Below are 19114 nucleotides of genomic sequence, written 5' to 3'. Positions count from 1 at the left end.
GCAACCTATGAAAGATTTTGTCTAAGTCCCCTTTTCACTTGGTGCAGGAAATCACTAATGCTAGCGCACTGGCTGAGCTGAAGCCTCAAGTTTGTCATGAGTCACTCCATTCAGGCTCACCACTTCCTGTTTGGCTGAAGCAGTGACATTCAGCGACAGTATTGGGAGAGTTGGATGGCATGTTTGAGTGAAAGCACTTTGGATAGCATCCCTCGCTGAAACTATGGGTTTCAACTGTACTGCGGCTACACAGAAGCCAAAAGAAACCAACGGCAGTCTCTTTTCCTAGCCGTTTAAAAAATAAATACAGCCAATAAGCGCCATCAGTACTGCAGTGTTTTACTAGCTTGTTTGACTTATTCCGCACTACTTTATTAAACAACCTGCTTTATTTGCTTTGCAGATATGAGTTTACATTTCTAATGTAATTAGCAGGACTATAAAATTGCAATCTTAAATGCTTTACATGCATTTTACTAGATCCTACTCACATGAACTGCTAATCTTGGACGTCTCAGAGAACAAAAAGCAAATACTTGTTTGTTTTTTCATTAATAATGGTACTAATATACCATTTAAAAGTTAAGGATCAGTAAGATGTTTTTGACAGACGTTTCTTATGCTCAACAAGGCTGTATTTATTTGATCAAAAATAGAGTAAAAACAGTAATATAGTGATATACTATTACAATTTAAAATAACTATTTTCTATTTTAATATATTTTAAAATGTATTTTATTCCTTTGAGTGCAAAGCTGAATTTTCAGCAGCCATTACTCCAGTCTTCGGTATCACATGATCCTTCAGAAATAATTTTAATATGCTGAAACTATGATATTGGCCCGATTTTTTCAGGATTCTTTGATAAATAGAAAGTTCAAAAGAACAACATTTATTTGAAATATAAATATGTGACCCTGGACCACAAAACCAGTGATAAGTAACACAGGTATATCTGTAGCAATAGCCAAAACGCATTGTATGGGTCAAAATTATTGATTTTTCTTTTATGCCAAAAATCATTAGGATATTAAGTAAAGATCATGTTCCATGAAGATATTTTTTACATTTCCTACTGTAAATATATTAAAACTTAATTTTTGATTAGTAATGTGCATTGCTAAGAACTTCATTTGGACAACTTTAAATGCGATTTTCTCAATATTTTGATTTTTATTTGCACCCTCAGATTCCAGATTTTCAAATAATTGTATCTCAGCCAAATATTGTCCTATCCTAACAAGCCATACACCAATGGAAAGCTTATTTATTCAGATTTCAGATGATGTATAAATATTATTTTCGAAAAATTGACCCTTATGACTGGTTTTGTGGTCCATGGTCACAAATGTATCTTTATAAATCTTTTGTAAATATATAAATGTCTTTACTGTCACTTTTAAAAATAAATGTTGGGCCGCCACCACTGCTCGGACGGTCCAATTCCCTGCGACCTGCTTTTAAACAAATGAATGCTATCTTGCTTAATAAAAGCATTAATTTCTTTCCAACCAACGAATAAATAAATTAATTAATCAATCTCACTGACCCCAAACTTTTGAATGGTAGTGTAAGTAGGAGGAATCGCTGGTTGTCATGTCACAAAATAGCAATGTTTCACTCATGAATATTAATTAGACTATGCATAAATCACTAAGATCTTTCACTGTTTCATCAAATAAACAGTCAATGTAATGTACATCAGATCTGTAGTAGATTATAGCTCATTTCCAAGTCAAAATTGAATGAAATAACATTATGCTTAGCAAATGTTCAATATATATTTTAAATAGCACATTCATTTACTTTTTTAGTCATAAAAAGTTATCAGAGGGCAACTATTCTTATTGATCAGTCCAAGTGTTGTGCTGTGCTAGTCTCACCTGGTGTCTCGATGGGGGCTTTCCTGCAGGTGAAGGTTCTGTGTGGGTGGTTCACAGTGGCTGCTGTGGTGGTACTGGGCTCCAGGCTGAACTGGCAGGTTCTGTCTACAGCGCAGCAAGTTTCCTTCTGCTGTCAGCTCAGGAGTGCTTTCCTTCTCTGAACAGAATGAGATACATCCCCCATTCACTGAAAGAGGTGGAAAATACAACAGCTATATTAACATTTACAGATTTTTAAAACCATTCACCAATCTTTTAAACCCATTGCATGACTTTCTGTAGTACTTCATTTTAACAATGAGACACAGTCAATGTCATTGCATAGGGAGAACTCTCAAACTGAGTGTAGCAAATGTAATCAAAATACGGTTTCATAGTGTTTGAAAATATTTCCAGAAGGAAAGCTGACACTCTTTTTGAGTCCAGTGTGGGGGACCACATTATTCAAGTTATTTACTAACTCAATTTTAGAAATTGAATTTGCTCGCAATGATGATATTAATAATGCAACACCCAGTGGAGTCTGATCAAAACCAGCATCTAAACATGTGGATAAAGCCAAACCAAAGACAAAGGAGGTTCGGTAAGATATCGTTTCCAAGTACACAAAATGAAAAGGTGACAAGTAATTGCTATAAAGCAAACAATTGTGAGGGAAACAAAGAAATGAGTGTTGAGAGGCGAGAAGAAATGAGAGAAAGAGAAAAAGAAATGATGGAGAAGGAGGTCACAAGACACGCAGGTCCTGTAAAGCACATGCTGGATAACTCTATAAACAGAAGAAACACACTTTTTCACATCCATTCTAGTTTTCAAAGAACAATAATGGTTGTTTATTAAATCTTGGACAATTTTTTTCTTGGCTTAGAAATCCCACAGTTGGAATGTCAAACTGTGTTTGTGTATAACATCACTGCTCGCTGAGCTAAAGCCAGGGCTTTCTTGCTTCATCTGGAGAGGATTGAGAGGTTTGTCAATGACATTGGAATAGTTTGTTTCACACTAAAACTAACATTCTTTTAATTACGTCCTCCTGTTCTTTCGTCCCTTAGAAAGCTATTATGCTGTGAGCTCATTTTAAATAGAAATGATACATGTTCAACTTATTTTAGGCTTGATTCCTGTATGTAACACTGATAATTGGTTTCACAAGACGTCTTCAAATGCCACAAAGTCAAGTAGAGGTAAACTATACTGCTTATGTGAGGTGCAGAGAGAATATAGCCAGAAGCCACAGGAATTTTCAACACAAATCTGTTTTACAGATTTTCAAAATTTCTCAATATCATATCTGGGATGCAATTCTTGCCACAAGAGGCAGCTTGTGAAAACAGTTTCGCTGTGAGCCATTTAGCTAAGACCCTTTAACCCCCAAAATAGCTATTTAAGCAACCATGAGAAACAGATGACACAAATATGCTTTTTTGTTTCAAAATAACAGTAGAACCTTTGAGGCACTTTTGATTACAAGCATAAAAACGATCATGAATAGCAGATGAAATGCCTTTGCTGAAGGTGATGATTGGAGTTTAGACGATAGTCCCCAATCGATGCGCTTGTGCAACACAGACATGTGCACATCCAACCTGCAGAAGATGAGGCAAATGGCTCAGTATCAGAATACTTCACACTCCATATGCTTCTTTTAATGTATCATTGTCCAATTCCAAAAAAGTGCTGCCAAGTTACATCAATTCAGATCCAAGTTTGCATTAAAAGCCTTGCTCTATACGGAGAGAATTATGGGAGAGGTTTAAAGATATGATGCTTTGTTACATTAACAGAATTAGTCATGGCAAGGCTGCATAAGAGAAGCTCCTCCACATTTGGAAACTTGGACAGAATGTTAGATTGGATTTATATTGAATTTGCAATGGTAATTCACTTCTGGGTATTGCACTTGGTTTTGGTCAGAAGGTGGGAGTCTGTGAAAGCTCCTGTTGTGAAAGCTGGGACAAAGAGAAAAAGAGAGAGAGAAAAAATAAAGAGACAGATTGTAATGCTCTGAGAGCAGTGGAACCCACAGCCTTCTTGTACTTAAAACATTGGTATCATCAGATGCATGACCGAATTTATGTTTTCTTGTATTATAAAATGTTGTTTAAGGATTTTATCCCACTTTTCATTGATAGAGACAGTAGAAAAGGGATTTTAGGGGAGGCCAATCTGCCACAATACTAAATTGCATTTTTCAATAAAAAAAATTAATTCTCTATGAAAGTGCCATTTGAAAATCAAATATATATTTTTAGAAGTATATAATATAATATAATATTATAATATAATTACAGAACAATTATAAATATGCTGCTTGAAATATGAAGCACGGCTGCAGGCTGAAGCACAGCAATGCTTTATGTCAACTATCCAGATGCGGACATGATACGTCATAAAAAGTCTTGATATATATACACAATAGCAACCTCCAAAAGAGCTTTTTCTCCCAGACTTTTTGTCTGTATCTCACACAGTGAAATCAAACTGAGAAGGATGAAGGACGAAGAACACATTGGCTCTCATCTATACCTGGAGGACAGACAGAACACAGAGAGGATGTTTCTTCAGCTCTCTTAGAAGATCTCTGATCCTTGACCAAATGTAAGCCAGGGTAAAGGAGGGAGCAGGTTTGCAAGCATTCAGAAGCTATTAAGGAATGACAATCTTGGGTGTGAGATCACTGCAGTGCGGTGCCAATAATACCTCAGGGCAAAACAGAGCTCCGTGATGAAGACCAGACTGGAGTGCTGGCCCACAAGAACACAATCACAGAGCAGAAAAACACTTCCATTGTCATCCTCGTTTCACGTGTACAAAAGAACAAGGCTTTTAGACTCTGGGCAAATAACAAAGGTGTTTTATATGACAAACACTCCCATGCTATATATCCATCTTATTCAGACTTGTCAAAACACTTCCCATATATTTTGTTGACATCAGACTCTCTGCTTCCTATCAAGCTCTGCTTTATTTGGTGCAAATTCATCTGTCATTTGGTTAATATGGTTACAAAATATTTGGGGAAATTAAAAACACAATATTTGATTAATATAAATTTAGAAAACTGTCAATTTGTCATGTTCACTTTGCATATTTTCAGCGTATGAGTGTGTTTGCACAAACTTGCATCAATTATATCAATTATATAAAAAGAAAATAAAAACTTTTCTTTTTTTGCTCACTGATTTTACTTTCTACACAGTTCAGAAGTATAGGGTCAGATTTAAAATTTTGTATGATTTTTTAAGGCTTATGTAAGGTTTTTTTTTTTTAAGAAGAAGAAGTAATATTTTTATTCAGCAAAATTGAAGTGAAAACATTTATAAAATTAAAGCCAATGAGGATTCCAACAAAAACCATTCAGTCCGAAATACTGCGTATGCATTTTCAAGGCCAATTCAGCTGCCAACTATAATCACCTCTATGAATTTCATTATGGGGAACCGCTGGAAATTGTGCACTTTTGACAGCCAGCAAAAATGGTAGATACTCACCATGCATTTGTTGGGTTTCTCTCCAGAGTGAACCCTCATGTGGATGAGCAATTTGTAGCGGGCGTTGAAGGGTTTGTAGCGCCGGACACATCCGGCCCAAAAGCAGGTGAAGTCCTCGCCCTTGCGCTGGTCGATGTGGACCTTCTCAATATGCCTAACCAGCTCCTCCTGCTGCTCATACGCCACGCTACAGTCAATCCATCGGCATACCTGCTTATCGCTAAATACATCCTCCCTGTCGCACACCTGCTGTTCGACCAGGCCTGTGGGCTTGGGTGGTGCCAGCAGGCCTGAGGGTGGAGACTGTTGCTGGCTCTGAAGATTCAGTAGAGCTCCTGGGCCGGAGCCCATGTACTGGTGCAGGTGGTAGGGAGGGGGCATGGGTGGCCGTGGGGGGCCTGTTTGGTGATGATGGTGGTGGTGCTGGTGGGAATGCCCACCGCAGTGGCTTCCGTGGCTCGTCAGATGGTGATAGTGATGCTGAAAGAGCTCCTCCTCACTTGGAGAGAACTCATCCACCGGTTCCTGTTTCAGTGTCGGCATACAGCTGTCCAGCACAACGCCGGGCTGTATGAGAAGTCCAAGCCCATCGCAGCTACCCACGCCGGGCCCCGGCTGCATGGAGCCTACGTCCTCACAATGCTCCACCGGCGACACCGTGGAGGACGAGGACGAAGAGGAGAGGGGAAGGAGGCAGGACGAGCTGGAAGGTGAAGGCAGCTGAGGGCTGGGTGTGGGGAGAGGCTTGTGGGAGAACGTGGCGGCGTTAGGCGACGATGAATTGGTGCGCAGGCCGTTAACGCAGGACATCTGGGAGGAGCAGATGTTTCTGGCAATATCGATTCCCTGTGTGGATGACTGGGAGTCCACTGAGAGGCAGCGTTTCTTCAGTCCGCTCGCATTCGGCCTTGCTGAGTGACGCGAGCTCAGGGACAAAGCAAGCGGGGAGGAGCCATCTTCATTATTAAATGGATACACAGTCACTGCCATTGCCGACAACGACAGAACTGTTGCTAAGTTACCTTCACCACCACCACCACCACTGCTCGGACGGTCCAGTTCCCTGCGACCTGCTCCCATCCCTCCTGAAAAGTCGCCCAGGGCCGATCCCAGCTTGTAGCCCTCCTGTTTGATGGGGTACGACAGCAACGCATGACACCTATTGATGCCGCCGGACAGAGATGACGAGCTGAGATCCGTCTGAAAGCCAGCAGACCTGCGGGAGAATGAAACACACCCAGAGGAATATGAGGAGCATTTAGGCAGAACGGAGCAGAAAGAATATGCACGCTATTAGCGGCCCGGCCTGTTGAAAGATAAAGGCCAGGGCTTCTCAAAGTGCTGCCAACTCTGCACTGTCAGATACCGCAGGAACAAACAAGCTCTGTGCTCTGGTCCTGGCAAACCTGCACTCTCAAACATCTCTGTTAACACTGACAATGTTAGACCAAAAGCAGCACGATTGGAGAATCATTTTGCAAACCCTTACAGAATCTTATTAGGTTATAATGTTTGGTTTGAGTAAATCAGAAGCTACTTTTTATGTTCCTCTCTCTCTCAGGAAACATCCATTGGATGGGTTTCCCCTGTGGTGTATTTTAAACACTGGTTATATCCACCACAAACGCTCCCGAGCAATTCCATGAATAAATGATGCAGGAAATTTGGCCTGAACTATAGTTATGAATGGGTATTTAAAAATAAGTAAAGAGAGAGATGAATACAGGCAGGGGGAGGTGGGCATGGGAAGCGAATGGTCGGTAATAGGAGTTAACCGAAGGCTACATGTTAGCTAAATAGAAGCCACCTGGTTTTGGCGGTATAATGGTGGGCCTCTAAACGCTCTGTGTTTACAATACTCCCCATTATAGTGGGAATCTTTGCCCCCCTTGAATGGGGGTCATATTTCCCAGTGCGTCGCTGTGATCTTCCACATAATAATTCCTGTCAGTTTGCTCATTATGGATTTGTGCGCAAAGCTCTGGAATGATGTGAGAAGGGCCCTCTGTCCCAGCAACCTATGAAAGATTTTGTCTAAGTCCCCTTTTCACTTGGTGCAGGAAATCACTAATGCTAGCGCACTGGCTGAGCTGAAGCCTCAAGTTTGTCATGAGTCACTCCATTCAGGCTCACCACTTCCTGTTTGGCTGAAGCAGTGACATTCAGCGACAGTATTGGGAGAGTTAGATGGCATGTTTGAGTGAAAGCACTTTGGATAGCATCCCTCGCTGAAACTATGGGTTTCAACTGTACTGCGGCTACACAGAAGCCAAAAGAAACCAACGGCAGTCTCTTTTCCTAGCCGTTTAAAAAATAAATACAGCCAATAAGCGCCATCAGTACTGCAGTGTTTGACTAGCTTGGTTGACTTGTTCCGCACTACATTAAGCTTTATAAAAAAAACATTATTTGCTTTGCAGATATGTGTTTACATTTTTAATGTAATTAGCAGGACTATAAAATTGCAATATTAAATGCTTTACATGCACTTTACTAGATCCTAGTATACAACTTTATATTTTGAACAATGTGTTTAATGGGTGTCCTTTTCTGTCGTACAATCACTCACATGAACTGCTAATCCTGGATGTCTCAGAGGACAAAAAGCAAAAGCAAATACTTGTTTGTCTTTTAATTAATAATGGCACTAATATACCATTCAAAAGTTAAGAATCGGAAAGATTTTGTAATGTTTTTGACTGACATTTCTTATGTCCACCAAAGTTGCATTTATTTGAACAAAAATAGAGTAAAAACAGTAATATTGTGAAATACTATTACAATTTAAAATAACTATTTTCTATTTTAATATATTTTAAAATGTATTTTATTCCTGTGATGGCAAAGCTGAATTTTCAGCAGCCATTACTCCAGTCTTGAGTATCACATGGTCCTTCAGAAATCATTTTAATATGCTGAAACTATGATATTGGCCCATTTTTTTCAGGATCCTTTGATGAATAGAAAGTTCAAAAGAACAGCAGTTATTTGAAATAGAAATCTGTATTTTTAGAAATCTTTTGTAAAACTATAAATGTCTTTACTGTCACTTTTGAACAATTTAATCCAGCCTTGCTTAATAAAAGCATTAATTTATTTAAACAAATAAATAAATAAATCTTACTGACCCCAAACTTTTGACTAATAGTGTAAGTAGAAGGAAGTGCATTCAAAGTTGCTGGTTGTGATTTCACAAAATAGGAATGCTTCACTCATGAATATTAATACACATAAATTATAATAATCATTTAATAATATATTAATAATATATTTAATAATAATTTTCACAGATCTTTCACAGTTTTGTCAATGTAATGTAGATCAGACCTGTAGTAGATTATTTGTTCATTTCCAAGTCAAAAGTGAAATGTGAATGCTTAGCAAATGTTCAAAATATATTTAAACAACATTTTAAATAGCACATTTAGTTACTTTTTCAGACATAAAAGTAAGTTCTCCAAGTCCAAGTGTTGTGCTGGGAGTCTTACCTGGCGTCTCGGTGGGGGCTTTCCTGCAGGTGAAGGTTCTGTGTGGGCTGTTCACAATGGCTACTGTGGTGGTACTGGGCTCCAGGCTGAACTGTCAGGTTATGTCCACAGCGCAGCAAGGTTCCTTCTTCTGCTGTCAACTCAGGAGTGCTCTCCTTCTCTGAACAGAATGAGATACATCCTCCATTCACTGAAACAGGTGGAAAATACAATAGCTATATTAACATTTACAGATTTTGAAACCATTTACCAATCTTTTAAACTCATTGCACAACTTTCTGGAATACTCAATTGGCCAATATTTCTAACTCAAATCAACATATCATGTTTATTTGGCAAGTGAGACACAGTTGGTGCCATTGCACAAGGAGAACTTTTAAACTGAGTGTAGCAAATGTAATCAAAATAAAGATTAATATGGTTTCATAGTGTTTGAAAATATTTCCAGAAGGAAAGCTGACACTCTTTTTGAGTCCAGTGTGGGTGACCGCATCTTTCAAGTTTTTGACTAACTCAATTTCAGAAATGTAATTTGCTCACAATGATGATATTAATAATGCAACACCCAATGGAGTCTGCATCTAAACATGTGGTTAAAGCCAAACCAAAGACAAAGGATATTCGGTAAGATATTGTTTCCTAGTACACAAAATGAGAAGGTGACAAGTAATTGCTTTAAAGCAAAAAAAATTTAATAAAAATTGTGAGGGGGAACAAAGAAATGAGTGTTGAGAGGCAAGAAGAAATTAGGGAAAGAGAAAAAAAACTATGGAGAAGAAGGCCACAAGACACGCAGGTCCTGTAAAGCACATGCTGGATCCACTCAACTCTACAAACAGAAGAAACACACTTTTTCACATCCATTCTAGTTTTCAAAGAACTATAATGGCTGTTTATTAAATCTTGGATCATTTTTTCTTGGCTTGGAAATCTCACAGTTGGAATGTCAAACTGTTTGTGTATAACATCACTGCTCGCTGAGCTAAAGCCAGGGTTTTCTTGCTTCATCTAAGACAGAGGTCCCCAACCACCGGGTCGCTACCCACTGGAAAGAATAGCCGTGGAAGAATAGCTACAGGGTCACAAGAACGTTTTGGGAAAAATGTGTATAGATATGACACTCTGTTATTTATTTGTATAGCAATTAGACAATTTCATGTTAAATAAGTAAATGAAAGATTGCTCTGATCTGTCACATATTAGGAGTTAAACGGATTGCAGTTGATCCGTAATACGTAGGCCTATGGATGAGACCCTACCGTTCGGCACGAACATGATTCGCAGATTAATTTGCCAATTTACACGTACAAGCAATTTTAAACCACAAGAAGAAGAAACGAAAGAGAGCACAATTCGTTACTCACGCGCTGTTCTCGCACACAATCAAAGTGCGCACAAGCATAGAGACATGTTTCAGACAGCGCGGAAATACCGAGTTGCGTATACATACACATAAAATTAGTCTATGTCCAAAAAATGTCCAAAAATATTTTTTTACTTGCTTAAAAATAGTCAGATCTGTGACTCAAAAAAAAAAATATATATATATAATGCTATTATAATACCCTAATAAATATATTAAAATATATTACTATATACTGTATATATATATTTGTTTGTCAATGACGTTGGAATAGTTTGTTTCACACTAAAACTAACATTCTTTTAATTACGTCCTCCTATCCTTGTGTCCCTTAGCATGTATCCCTACTATGCTTTGAGCTAATTTTTATATAGAAATGATATATCTTAAACTTATTTTAGGCTTGATTCCTGTATATGACACTGATAATCGGTTTCACAAGACGCCTTCAAATGCCACAAAGTCAAGTAGAGTTAAACTATACTGCTGATGTGAGGTGCAGAGAGAATATAACCAGAAGCCACAGGAATTTTCGACACCAATCTGTTTTACAGATTTTCAAAATTGCTCAATATCATATCTGGGATGCAATTCTTGCCACAAGAGGCAGCTTGTGAAAACAGTTTTGCTGTTAGCCCTTTAGCTAAGACCCTTTAACCCCCAAAACAGCTATTTAAGCAACCATGAGGTCTTCTTCTTTTTCAAAATAACAATAGAACCTTCGAGGCACTTTTGATAACAAGCATAAAAACAGACATGAATAGCAGATGATATGCCTTTGGTGAAGGTGATTGTCTCCAATCAACAATCTTGTGCAATACAGAAATGTGCACATCCAACCTGCAGAAGATGAGGCAAATGGCTCAGTATCAGAATACTTCACACTCCATTTGCTTCTTTTAATGTATTATTGTCCAACCCCAAAAACGTTCTGCCAAGTTACATCAATTCAGATCCAAGTTTGCATTAAAAGCCTTGCTCTATACGGAGAGAATTATGGGAGACGTTTAAAGATATGATCCTTTGTTACATTAACAGAATTAGTTATGGCAAGGCTACATACGAGAAGCTCCTCCACGTTTGGAAACTTGGACAGAATGTTAGATTGGATTTATATTGAATTTGCAATAGTAATTCACTTTTGGGTATTGCACTTGGTTTTGGTCAGAAGGTCTGTGAAAGAACCAGTTGTGAAAGCTGGGACAAAAAGAAAAAGAGAAAGAGAGAGATTTTATTGCTCAGGCAAGAATGGAACCCACAGCCTACTATCATCAGATGCATGACTGAATTTATGTTTTCTTGTATTCTAAAGTATTGTTTAAGGGGTTTATTCCACTTTTCATTGATAAAAGACAGTAGAAAGGAAATTATTGGGAGACCAGATTCAAAACTGCATCTGCCACAATAATACATTTCCTTTTTCCAAAATAATATATATATATATACACATACAGTGGGTACGGAAAGTATTCAGACCCCCTTAAATTTTTCACTCTTTGTTATATTGCAGCCAATAATGGAATAGAATAATAGAATTATAGAAGAATTATTCAAATGCTGCTTGAAATATGAAGCACAGCAATGCTTTATGTCAATTACCCAGATGCGGAAATTATACTTCATAAAATATATACTGTATATATATATTCTTGATATATATAATAGAAACCTTCAAAAGAGCTTTTTCCCCAGACTTCTTATCCGTTTCTCACACAGTGAAATCAAACTGAAAAGGATGAAGGACGAAGAACACATTGGCTCTCATCTATACCTGGAGGACAGACAGAACACAGAGGATTTTTCTCCAGCGCTCTTAGAAGATCTCTGATCCTTGACCAAATGGGAGCAGAGGGAGCAGGTTTGCAAGCATTCAGAAACTATTAAGGAATGACAATCTTGGGTGTGAGATCACTGCTGTGCGGAGCCAATAACACCTGAGGGCAAAGCAGAGCTCCGTGATGAAGACCAGACTGATGTGCTGGCCTCATTCACAAAAACACAAGAACACAATCACAGAGCAGAACCGAACTGTAGTGAGAAAAACACTTCCATTGTCATCCTCGTTTCACATGTACAAAAGAACAAGGCTTTTAGACTCTGAGCAAATAACAAAGCTGTTTTATATGGCAAATGCTTCCATATATATATCCATCTTATCCAGACTTGTCAACTTATAAAAAGTTATCACATTTCCAATATATTTTGTTGTTAAGTCAAAGTCTCTGCTTCTAATCAAGCTCCACATTATTTGGTGCAAATTTATCTGTCATTTGGTAATATATTAATACAGTATGGGGACAATATACAGTAAATACAACTGGGGAAATTAATAACACATTATTTGACTGGTACATTTACAAAATTGTCACTTTGTCATGTTGATTATTTAGCACATTTTACACACCTCAAACAGTGTTGTTTTATCAAATAAGGGTAATAGACTATGGGGGACAATGATTGTCACAACTAGAATGCCACAGGGCAGTGAAAGTAAAGACATGTATAATGTTTTAAAACATTACTATTTCAAATAAATTCTGTTCTTTTAAACTCTCTATTCATCAAAGAATCCTGAAAAAATGTTTCACACATTAATATTGTTTTCAATAATATGATTGATAATAATAAGAAATGTTTCTTGAGCACCAAATCAGCATATTAGAATTTCTAAAGGATCATGTGACACTGAAGACTCTGGAGTGCTTCAGCTTTGCCATCACAGGAATAAATTACACTTTAAAATATATTAAAATAGAAAATTAATATTTTAAATTGTAATAACATTTCACATTATTACTGTTTTAGTGTGTGTCTTTTTGCACGTCTGACATCAAAACTTAAAATCTCATGTAAACATGTTTTTTTATATATTACAGTTATCAGGATATTATCGTGCATATTACCATAATATATTTTTTTTGTTGATATTTTGTTTGATTAACAATTTCATTACTAGTTTGAGCCCTCACATGATGTCCAAAATAAAGTTTGAATCGTGAAGCAAAACCAGTTAAGAATCACTGCTTTACAGTAACATACAGTAGAAGAAACAGTGCAACCCCCCTGCCCCATAACCCCACCACTGGACCACAGGGACTCCCTGCATCTGATCAGCAGATGGGCAGGCCATTATTAAATGTAATTGGTGGTAATCTTAGGTGATTTTTTATTTCGGTGACACTTCATTTTCTACAATTCTCGCCTCCTGCCTTTCAAGTCACCTAAGTGCAACATTAAGTGCTGGAGTGAGACCGAGCTTGTGCCAGCATTTAATGTTTTCAAGTCTTCAGAGATGCTGGCAATGGAAAGCAGATGTCTGAAGATGCAGGAATACAGCAGAAGACGGGGCTTCAGAGAGAGGCTGGAAGAGAGCTGTGCATATGCCCATGTGTGCCAGTGCACGTATGTGTGTATCAACTCTAATGCACATCAAACATGTAAGCCTACAGAACAACAAGCTGGCAAAACCACAAGATATATGTGTCTGGAAATGCGCTGTGACATTTTCTACTCCGGCCACTTTAGCACCATAAATCATAGCATCCACACTTAAACAGTTAATAACGATCAGAACTCACTGATGCACAGTTCCTCTTACATTCGCCTTATTAACTCGTTAGTGGGGCTAGCTAAGGTGGGCATAACCATTACTAGTGCTCATCCTTGGGGTTAGGGATTAAATGTTGACATCTGTGATACCTCAATCATGCGGCTTGTTGAGAAAAGAAGCTCTACTACTTTTCTAAGGGATCTGACACAGTTTTACCTGGAGGACCATAAAACAAGCAAAAAAAAAAAAAAAATTCTTACATCATATAACATAATGGCTTGGGGAACAAACCACCTTGCAACCTCCAAAAACGATCTTTGAAAAATCTGTTTAAAAAAACATTTTATTTCCTGTAAACATAAAATAAAAAAAAAATAAAAAAGGTTACTCCACCACATCTAATGTTCTCCTCCAAGAATCTGTACACAAACATAAATGCATGAATGTTTAGTAAATTCAATTATACTGTATATGGTCCATTTTAAAGCTAAATTTGACTTCCAAATAAAAACAAACAATATTTAATAAATAAAATAAAATAAATATAATATTTAAATAAAATAAATATTTTAGTCAACATTTTTAGACCTTGCCTTTCTCTGTTGCTCTATGACTTCCATTTGATGTTTGTGCATGCACATGTTTTGATGAACATGAAACATGCACGGATTAATTTTTCACAATAAAATCTATAATAAGCATTTAGAAAATAGATAGGGTGAATTTTCATTACAGGCTAGCTTTATGTGTGAAGTTTAACTGCGACTTGCTTGCTGTCAGAATGAGCATTTATGAAAAATGAAAATACTGTCAGGGTTATTATTGTTAACTAAAATTAAAACTAATAAAGAAAAAAATCCTTGATTTGAAATGAAATAAATGTCAACTGAAAATAAAATATTGAAAAAAATTCTTAATTTCTGCTAGTTGCTGTTTAGTTTAAGTTGAAGTACTAAAATAACTCTAATAAATAAAAATTAATTAAAAAATCTTATAGATATATTTAGAAAATGAAAATAAAAATGACAAACAAAATTACCAAAAATAAAATGAAAATAGAATAAAAAAATTCTAAAAACTATAATAGTATATCTATTAGACATATCAATGATACTAAAGTATTTTATATTTTTATATGTATTATTTTTTAGGTGTAAAACTTAAACTGGAAAAACTACTAAAAGTACATTTACTTGAAATACAAAAATTAATTAAAATGTAATTATCATTATGTCATAATTTACTCATTATGTCATCATTTTCTGTGGGATACAGTTCATAATGACAACGTCTATTAAATTACAATCAAATACAATAAAATCACCATGAAAGTATAATAAAAGCAGTTATTTGTAGTTTATTTGTTCTTTTTGTCATTATTTCTTGTATGCAAAAGAACCATGGGGGAAAAAACGCTTATGGGTTTGGACCAACATGGATGTTGAGTAAACGATAACAGAATTTTTATTTGTGGGTGAGCTAATCCTTTAAGAAACTTTACAGCACAGCAAAGATTTTCTCTTTTGCAACCACATGAAGGGTTTTGCTTTCAGAACACAGACTAAATTAAGTTATAAATAATAAGCTTAAAGATCTGCTGTAACATTATATCTACACAGCGTTCATCAAACAAAAGAAGTAGAATAATTTGCTCATGAGAGGGACAGATGCAGCGTGTGTCAGCACATGTACCTGACAGGAACTGACATGAAACTGCTTATTAGCCTCTTTGAAGCATTCAAAAAAGCTTGGATCATGCTCTTTTTCCACAGTAACTCGCTCTGTGGCCATCTGCCATTTTTCAAATGTGTGTTTCCATAAAAGTGTGTTTTGTAAATAGATGCTGATGAGTTTCTCAGTGTGCATCACACAAACCTAATTAATCAACAATTAAATTTGTTTTTCATTATTGGTTTAATCGATTACTTTATTCAGCCCTAGTTAGAACAGCCTAACAACATAGCAACACCCTAGCAACTACCTACAAATATCTATTATAGTGCCAAAGATTTTTGCAAGGGCATTCACATTTTCTTCAGAAAAATATAAAAATCTAGTTTCTGTTTCATATTTTATTTCTCTGCTTCTCTTGCTGTCTTTTTGTTTTCCTTTAAATGGTCCCCTCCACTTCTCTTTTTTTCTTTCAGAGACCAGATTAGCAGACTCCTTATACTGGATTCTCTTGCGTTCTTCAACACGACTGCAGTGTCCTGTGCAGACGTTGCATATTATGGATGAGAGCCTTCTCCATGTTTAAATCTCATATCTCATGTCTATACTTGTGTCTCCACACAGACCCGGAACTTATTTGTTTGCTTAGTAATGAAGGTTTGATTGAAAACCTGAGGGTACAACAAAATGAAAAATAACAAAGTCTGGGGAAAGGTTCCCTTAAACAGGTGCCTGGCCCTGAAAGGGCAGGGGGAAAAAACTCGATTAAACTATAAGGGGCTGAAATGACTTTGTTTTTCTTGCTGGATTATTGGTACTACCAGACCAGATTTTTCATGAGGATGAAATTGGTTTGTTATGGCAGTTTCTGTATAAAGACAAATGCTGGTTTATGTTTAGTGACAAAAATGTCACTTTTAGCAAAAATATATTCTTCAGTCAGTGTTTCATGTCAAAGAAAACAAGGTACACCAAAAGCAAAGAATATTATGGCCTCAATATGATGGCCATTTTATGGAAAAAACACTCTTGTGTCAGGGTTATTATTGTTAACTAAAATTAAAACTAATAAAGAAAAAAATCCTTGATTTGAAATGAAATAAATGTCAACTGAAAATAAAATATTGAAAAAAATTCTTAATTTCTGCTAGTTGCTGTTTAGTTTAAGTTGAAGTACCAAAATAACTCTAATAAATAAAAATTAATTTAAAAATCTTATAGATATATTTAGAAAATGAAAATAAAAATGACAAACAAAATTACCAAAAATAAAATGAAAATAGAATAAAAAAATTCTAAAAACTATAATAGTATATCTATTAGACATATCAATGATACTAAAGTATTTTATATTTTTATATGTATTATTTTTTTAGGTGTAAAACTTAAACTGGAAAAACTACTAAAAGTACATTTACTTGAAATACAAAAATTAATTAAAATATAATTATCATTATGTCATAATTTACTCATTATGTCATCATTTTCTGTGGGATACAGTTCATAATGACAACGTCTATTAAGTTACAATAAAATACAATAAAATCACCATGAAAGTATAATAAAAGCAGTTATTTGTAGTTTATTTGTTCTTTTTGTCATTATTTCTTGTATGCAAAAGAACCATGGGGGAAAAAACGCTTATGGGTTTGGACCAACATGGATGTTGAGTAAACGATAACAGAATTTTTATTTGTGGGTGAGCTAATCCTTTAAGAAACTTTACAGCACAGCAAAGATTTTTTCTTTTGCAACCACATGAAGGGTTTTGCTTTCAGAACACAGACTAAATTAAGTTATAAATAATAAGCTTAAAGATTTGCTGTAACATTATATCTACACAGCGTTCATCAAACAAAAGAAGTAGAATAATTTGCTCATGAGAGGGACAGATGCAGCTGGCCACTGATTTCATAATAGCTTCGGCTCCTAAAACAGTCCAAACTGACCGCAGACTACTGAACACAAACAAACACAAAACACTGCCTGCACTACTCCTACGGTTCAATAACTAAACTGCACGATTGGACAAGAGAGCCTTTATAAATCAAGGCTCACAGTGATTAAAGCATTACATGGCCATTTCAAAACTTTATCGACCATGCACAAACACACCTAGGCGAACAAAGTAAAAAATAAAACAAAAAATGTGAATGACAATCTGTCCTAACTGTGATCAGGCAAGTGACTTCTTGACATGCTTCCAGACAACATGATCAGTTGTTGATCTTCTTCCATACATTTATTGTAATTACTGGGTTCCACTTGGGCATGACCCCACCTGCTGGCGACTGGCTGTCACTGGAGGAGCCTCCGAGTCTGTCCTCTGTGGACTGACGTGGGTGGATCTGGACCACCATCGCTTCGGTTTCCAGTAAGCCACCGGTGAGGCTGGTCAGGGTGGTGTTGGAGAACCTGGCAGAGCTTTGGCCGTACCCATTGTGCCAGAGATGGGGTTCATGGCTCCAGCTTTTCAGTTTGTAATGGATACGCTCTCATCAGATCAAATAAAATACAATGCAGCTCCTGCCACCTAACTGACTTTTAAAACTTTCCAAAGGCACAAACATTCAGGTTGTCTTTTTCAAAATCAATGTTCAATGAATCTGAAAATCATCAGTCATCTTCAATGCTGTCAGTATGATTGAAGTTATCAACAGTCATTTTGCTCATGATCGGCATCAAAAAATGTCAGACGTGGTCACTATAATCTGATGCCCATGCTATTGTGTCATTTAACTGAAGCAAGGATGGTTAACTTTGAAATGTGGGCTGGTTTTCAGAGCTAACGACTTGTGGAAGAGGTTTAAAGTCTGTTGAGACATTAGCTTCAATATGGAAGCTTGTTTCTGAGATTAAAAAAAAAAGGTGACTTTTTATCTCACAATTTTGACTTTTTTCTTGCAACTAAGAATTGCGAGATATAAAGTTAGAATTGTGAGATTTAAACTTGGAATAGTGAGAAAGAAAGAAAAAGCCAAAATTGTAAGATAAAAAGTGGCAGTTATCTTTATTTTTTATTTTGTGGCATGAACAAAAAACAGAATTGCGTGATGTAAACTCAGAATTCAAAGAGAAAAGTCATAATTGTGAGATGTAGACTCATATATCTGAGAAAAAAATTTAATTGCAAGATATAAACTCATATTTGCAAGAAAAAAGTCCGAATTCAGAGTTTATAACTCTTTTTCTCAGAATTGTGACAAAAAAAAGCCAGAATTGTGAGATAAAAAGTTGCAATTACTTTTTTTATTGTTTTATTCTGTAGAAGAAACAGGCTTCCATAATTCAAAAAGCAATCATCAACTAAAATGATTTTCTATTGTTCTATTCAAATCTATTGCCTTAGAAGAAGTCATGTCCCCTTAAAAATAATGCAGTGTAAAAAACAGAAAAAGAACAAACTTGTTTTACAATGAACAGTAGTAATGATTTTACATCAGGCCCACTGAAATCTATAGTGTGTGAAATACTGGGGCTGATTACAATGTAAATATGTCAGTAGCACAGGGCTGTGGTACATTCCTGTGTCTTGTGCTGTAAAAACGTACAGCTTTAACATTAAGACTCGATGAGGTTCCTCATCACAGGCTGCTGTTTTGGCTTTTATGGGATCTTGACAGCTCTTTGGGGCTCTGTAAAAACACAAGAACTTCAGGACCTCGGAG

The 19114-nt window shown here is 36.4% G+C and overlaps 2 protein-coding genes across 2 annotated transcripts in view; both read right to left on the bottom strand.

Annotated features, from left to right (window-relative positions):
- Positions 1-2148, bottom strand: part of LOC107549835 (zinc finger protein GLIS1-like) — a 53956-nt gene extending 51808 nt beyond the window's left edge. The window contains exons 1-2 of the mRNA XM_016231010.1: positions 2145-2148; positions 1884-2070 (exon numbers count right to left, since the gene is read on the bottom strand). Coding sequence (XP_016086496.1) covers positions 1884-2070; positions 2145-2148 — 191 coding nt within the window. The remainder of the gene's footprint in view (positions 1-1883; positions 2071-2144) is intronic.
- A 1645-nt stretch (positions 2149-3793) lies between these two features.
- On the bottom strand, positions 3794-17806 carry LOC107549824 (zinc finger protein GLIS3-like). The gene is made up of 4 exons (XM_016231000.1): positions 17728-17806; positions 8863-9052; positions 5375-6590; positions 3794-3832 (listed from the first exon to the last, which is right to left on the bottom strand). The coding sequence occupies exons 1-4, from the start codon at positions 17804-17806 to the stop codon at positions 3794-3796; spliced, it is 1524 nt and encodes a 507-aa protein (XP_016086486.1).
- Positions 17807-19114: the final 1308 nt, after the last annotated feature.

Source organism: Sinocyclocheilus grahami, unplaced genomic scaffold, assembly GCF_001515645.1.
Source record: "Sinocyclocheilus grahami isolate Dianchi unplaced genomic scaffold, SAMN03320097.WGS_v1.1 scaffold16.1, whole genome shotgun sequence".
Classification (NCBI taxonomy): domain Eukaryota; kingdom Metazoa; phylum Chordata; class Actinopteri; order Cypriniformes; family Cyprinidae; genus Sinocyclocheilus; species Sinocyclocheilus grahami.
This window is presented reverse-complemented; position numbering and strand designations above follow the sequence as displayed.